Source organism: Anopheles aquasalis, chromosome 3 (genome assembly GCF_943734665.1).
Source record: "Anopheles aquasalis chromosome 3, idAnoAquaMG_Q_19, whole genome shotgun sequence".
In the NCBI taxonomy this organism is placed as follows: Eukaryota; Metazoa; Arthropoda; class Insecta; order Diptera; family Culicidae; genus Anopheles; species Anopheles aquasalis.
In genome coordinates this window covers 26,139,096-26,143,310 of record NC_064878.1, presented here as the reverse complement: position 1 = coordinate 26,143,310, position 4,215 = coordinate 26,139,096, and the positions used below count along the sequence as shown (strand labels likewise).

The window sequence follows — 4,215 nt, the reverse complement described above, 5'->3', positions numbered from 1 at the left end:
ATAAATAAAAAATACGAAATGCCGGACTAAAAATATGAAGAGTAATTTAATTTATTTAAAATCTCCGATTCAAAGATATCACAGATCTTGATAACCGAAAAGATCTCCGCTGCAAAGCGAAGGATCAAGGAAACATGTGAGAGATCAAAAATCAACTATAAATGCCTTTAGTCCCTCCAAACCCTTCCCGATACGTAATCTTCGTTACGAACAGCTCTCACAAAAGCAAACAACGGTGTGAACAACGTAGCAAAGCAAACGATTATAATCCTCTTAGGACATGCACACCTGCACGAAACATAAAAGGAGCATAACAGAATGCATGGGTAAGCGGCATGCAGGCGTTGTGTGCCAGGTATTCTTCCATCCTCCTTCGCTTTAAGCTCCGTGTTACCACATGCTGTGCCGACGCATGATTCAATTCTTGCTTTAGGGATTCTCCTTCGTCGAATCGTTCTATTATGGCAAGGGCGTTCTGGTTATACACTACAGCGTTAACCTTCTTTGGGTTTTTACCTTAAAATATATATTATATTAATATTTCGTCAAATGTCGGTTTATATAGAATGTGCGGCTATAGGAACTGGATAGAGCATGTAACGTATTTGTACGAAAAGAAATCCTGGAATTATAAAAAAACAATCAAACCTAAAGTACTTATTCATGATTTCGTCTGTTAGATAAAATAAAATAATAATTAAATCACGAAAATTGTACTGAAGATTCGCTAAAAATGTGAGAGCGACTGTAAAAAGTAGACAGACTACTTTCCACCCTCGTAAGTGCTCCACGCCATTCAAACGCACTCCAAATCACATTCGACGCAACAGGCTGAGGCTGCACTGAGCGCATAATTCGACACCCCGTAGACCCCGACGGTTCCACGTGCATCCGCGCGTAAATTGAACTCGCAAAGGCTTCAAATTTAGTGCAATCCCTGTGTCGGATTTATACGCCACGTTGAACCGTATCACGTGGGTGGGGGGGGGGGGGGCTTCTTCTAAATAATCGCACCGTTTGCGCGAGGATCCGGCACTAGATTTAGTTCCGCTCGGTAAATAAGTCCGGCCATGCCGCACGGTCCTGTACTGTGCGCACGGTGGTACTCGTACTCGATGCACGCATTCCGGTGCATCCGGTGTTTCCGGTGACGTTTAGCAGCCGCAGCCAGTTCGATTTGCAGTGCGCAGTCGGCACAAAACCGCCGCTAATCATGTCAAAGTGCTGTGCTCCAGGGCCGCCGGCACATTGGAGCGGAAGTCATTAAAAAATGGAGTGCACGATCCCGCAAGACCACGCACACAATGGTTGGGTATCGGCTTTCAAACACTACTGCTCGGTGGTACTTAAAATGCGCTGCAAGGACTTCATCGAAGAGTAGGGATATTTGGAATTCGATTTCTACTCCCAACCGGTTGATGGAGATAAACTCACTTTTGCTCCTTAAACGCGCTGGTTAACAATGCGAGTCAAATGTTTGTCTGCCTATAATGGTCTATTTGAATTTGTAGGAAAAGCAGCGCCTCTAATGGACACCCAGGAGTGGACCAATCGATTGTTGGTGACCATCTGTATGGCCGCTGCTCCAATCGATCCGCGAACCGAACCGCAAAACCAAATGTGCGAGCTAGAGCATGGCCGGCTGGTACGTATTTATTGAATAGGACGCACACTCTGAACGCTCTTAATGCTCCCTAGCTCACCGGAGGTCAGACGAAACGGATGGAATTCTCGCGTGAACTTCCGGATGGCAAAGTGCCACCATATCCATATCACATACTCCGCACGCACGCAGCAGCTCAGCGCGATGCGAACGGACTGAACTGCGAGTCTCTGTTTTATTTATCAACAAATAACAAACAATTTCCCAGCCGCACACACATGAACTTGGTCGCACTCGGCGCTCCTGTGGTCCCTGGGTGAAAAGGGCGGGCCATAATTACGCACCCGGATGAGTGTGGTGTGTTCCAAGGGGAGGGAGAAGCAGCCGCAAGCGGAGTAGTTTATGTTTGCAAGTGAATGCATTAAATGCCACGAAAGTGGCACCAAATTGACCCGCCATTTAATGCGCGCTCTCTCTCTCGTGGGATCAAGTGTCTGGCGGGTGGTCTGCTCTGCGAGCTGCCCTCACGGTTTCCACGGTTAATGGTTTGCTGGAACAACGAGCCTAGAATGGGAGGCTGTAGCAATTCTCGACTCTGTATTTCGCGTGCTGCCTGTATTGACTACCGATAAAATACTTTACGCTGTTCAGGGAAGCAACAGTTCTGCAATCGAATATCGAACAAAAGTTACTCGTAAAACGTTGTTTCAAGTGGCGCGCTGATCGCTTCATACACCAATCGATCAGCGTTATCTCGCGTAAAACGCTCCCCGCAATGCTTGAATGTTTCATTGTTCTTGCCCGACATAACAACGACAATCGCACAACATCCTCCACCCACTAATGGCGCCAACAACAACAAGTGCGGTGTCATGGAGTGCTTGCGGCGCGGGCGTGTTCACGCCATGCACCTGAATGGGAAATTGATTTAATTGAACAAAATGGCAATTATGTATGCGCTCACATCAAACTGCCTAATGTCGTGCAACGCACTCAGGCTCATAGCTAACGATGTGTCGATGAATGAGTGTTCCCACGTAATTGGCGCTTTTCAGTGGCTGGAATGCATTGCTCTTTTATGGGGCTTCCTTTTTCTTCTTTTTTGTAGCCGCGTGGACAGGAAGTAAGCAGTTATTCAATCATAGCTTGGTGTTGGCGGTTTTACAGCTCACTAAACAATAAAAGAAAAACGGGATTGTCTGTATAGATAGATTTATTGCCATTTTATGTTATGAATGATACAACAGAAGAACGCGACAGAAAGACTCTCAGACTCTCAAGAATCCACCAATTTTCTGTGTTTTTCCGACTTCATTATTAATGGTTAATCATGAATCATAGTTTATTCATCAATAGAAGGCCCGTTATTGCTACAAATGAATGTAACCATCGTTGACAATATCGTGGCTGAATCACGTGCCGCGACCGTTGGTGTACGATTTTCGCGGGCAATTTAAAATCAATCCGCAGTTTGTCCGAAAAATTCGAGCTGGTTTTCGAGCACTCGATCAAATCGATAAGAGTGAGCGAGATGTCCGAGAAAGAGACGGGAAATCGACAAAAACTGACAGAAAAACGAAACTGAACGTCAAATGAACAACAACAAAAAAACAACAACAACGATTTGATAACACGAGGGCCGCCGGTTAAAAAACCCAACAAAATGCCGATTATTCTACGTAAAGTAAGCCGCTCTGCCTTCCAAGTGCAACATGTGACGAAAAGTAAGTTCCACCGCAATCAAAATCACCAGTCCACTCATCCCCGCACGTGCTCTTTTCAGAACATTTTTCCCTCTCGTCGCGAGTCTCAACAAAGGCCAGCGATCTGTTCTCGGAGGAGCAAACCCGGCAACGCGAACGGGTTGGCCGCATCGAGAAGATCGAAGTCCGGTACCTTGGACTACCACACGACACGACACTCGTGATGAACCGGGAACTCTCCACACCGTACGATTGTGCCAGACGTAAGGCAGTGGGAACACCAACCATTCCACCGATCATCGCGATCACTCTCTGTGTTTCATCTTTTACAGACATCGGTGAAAAGTATTGCCGCCAATCGGCACTAGCCCTGCTGGATAACAAGACACCGTGGGATATGCGACGACCTCTGCGTGACTCCTGCACGTTGCAGCTACTTAACTTCACTTCGCCGGAACCGCACATCGCCAACAAAGTGTTCTGGAGATCGTGCTCCTTCCTGCTCGGTGCTGTGCTACAAAACAGCTTTAAACCGACCGCCGGACTTCACCTTCACAGCTTCCCTACACCAAACAGTCAGTAGCGGAGGCCTTTTGTTGAGCCAGGGCAGATGATTGTTGTAATCATTTGGATTCTTCTCCTTTGCAGTAAAATCTGGCAGCTTCGTGCATGATATCGTGCTGGGCCAAGAGCACTGGAACCCTACCGTACCGGAGCTGCGTGCCCTTTCGATCGAAATGATTAAACTCTCGCAAAAGGATCTTCCGATCGAGCGGCTCGATGTGGACAGTGAGCTGGCGATCGAAATGTTCCACAATAATCCCTTCAAACGCGACCAGATACCGAGTGTGGCGAGTAAGAACAATGGTCAGGTCACGGTGTACCGAGTCGGGGACCACGTAGACATCA

General features: G+C 47.0%; 1 protein-coding gene across 1 annotated transcript in view; it reads left to right on the top strand.

Moving 5' to 3' along the window:
- Positions 1–3,212: 3,212 nt before the first annotated feature.
- The window catches only part of LOC126574292 (39S ribosomal protein L39, mitochondrial-like), a 1,846-nt gene continuing 843 nt past the window's right edge, over positions 3,213–4,215 (top strand). Inside the window, exons 1-4 of the mRNA XM_050234413.1 lie at positions 3,213–3,327; positions 3,387–3,569; positions 3,639–3,881; positions 3,955–4,215. The exon at positions 3,955–4,215 is cut by the window's right edge and continues 185 nt beyond it. Of these exons, the coding sequence (XP_050090370.1) occupies positions 3,267–3,327; positions 3,387–3,569; positions 3,639–3,881; positions 3,955–4,215 (748 nt within the window). The 5' untranslated portion in view covers positions 3,213–3,266. The remainder of the gene's footprint in view (positions 3,328–3,386; positions 3,570–3,638; positions 3,882–3,954) is intronic.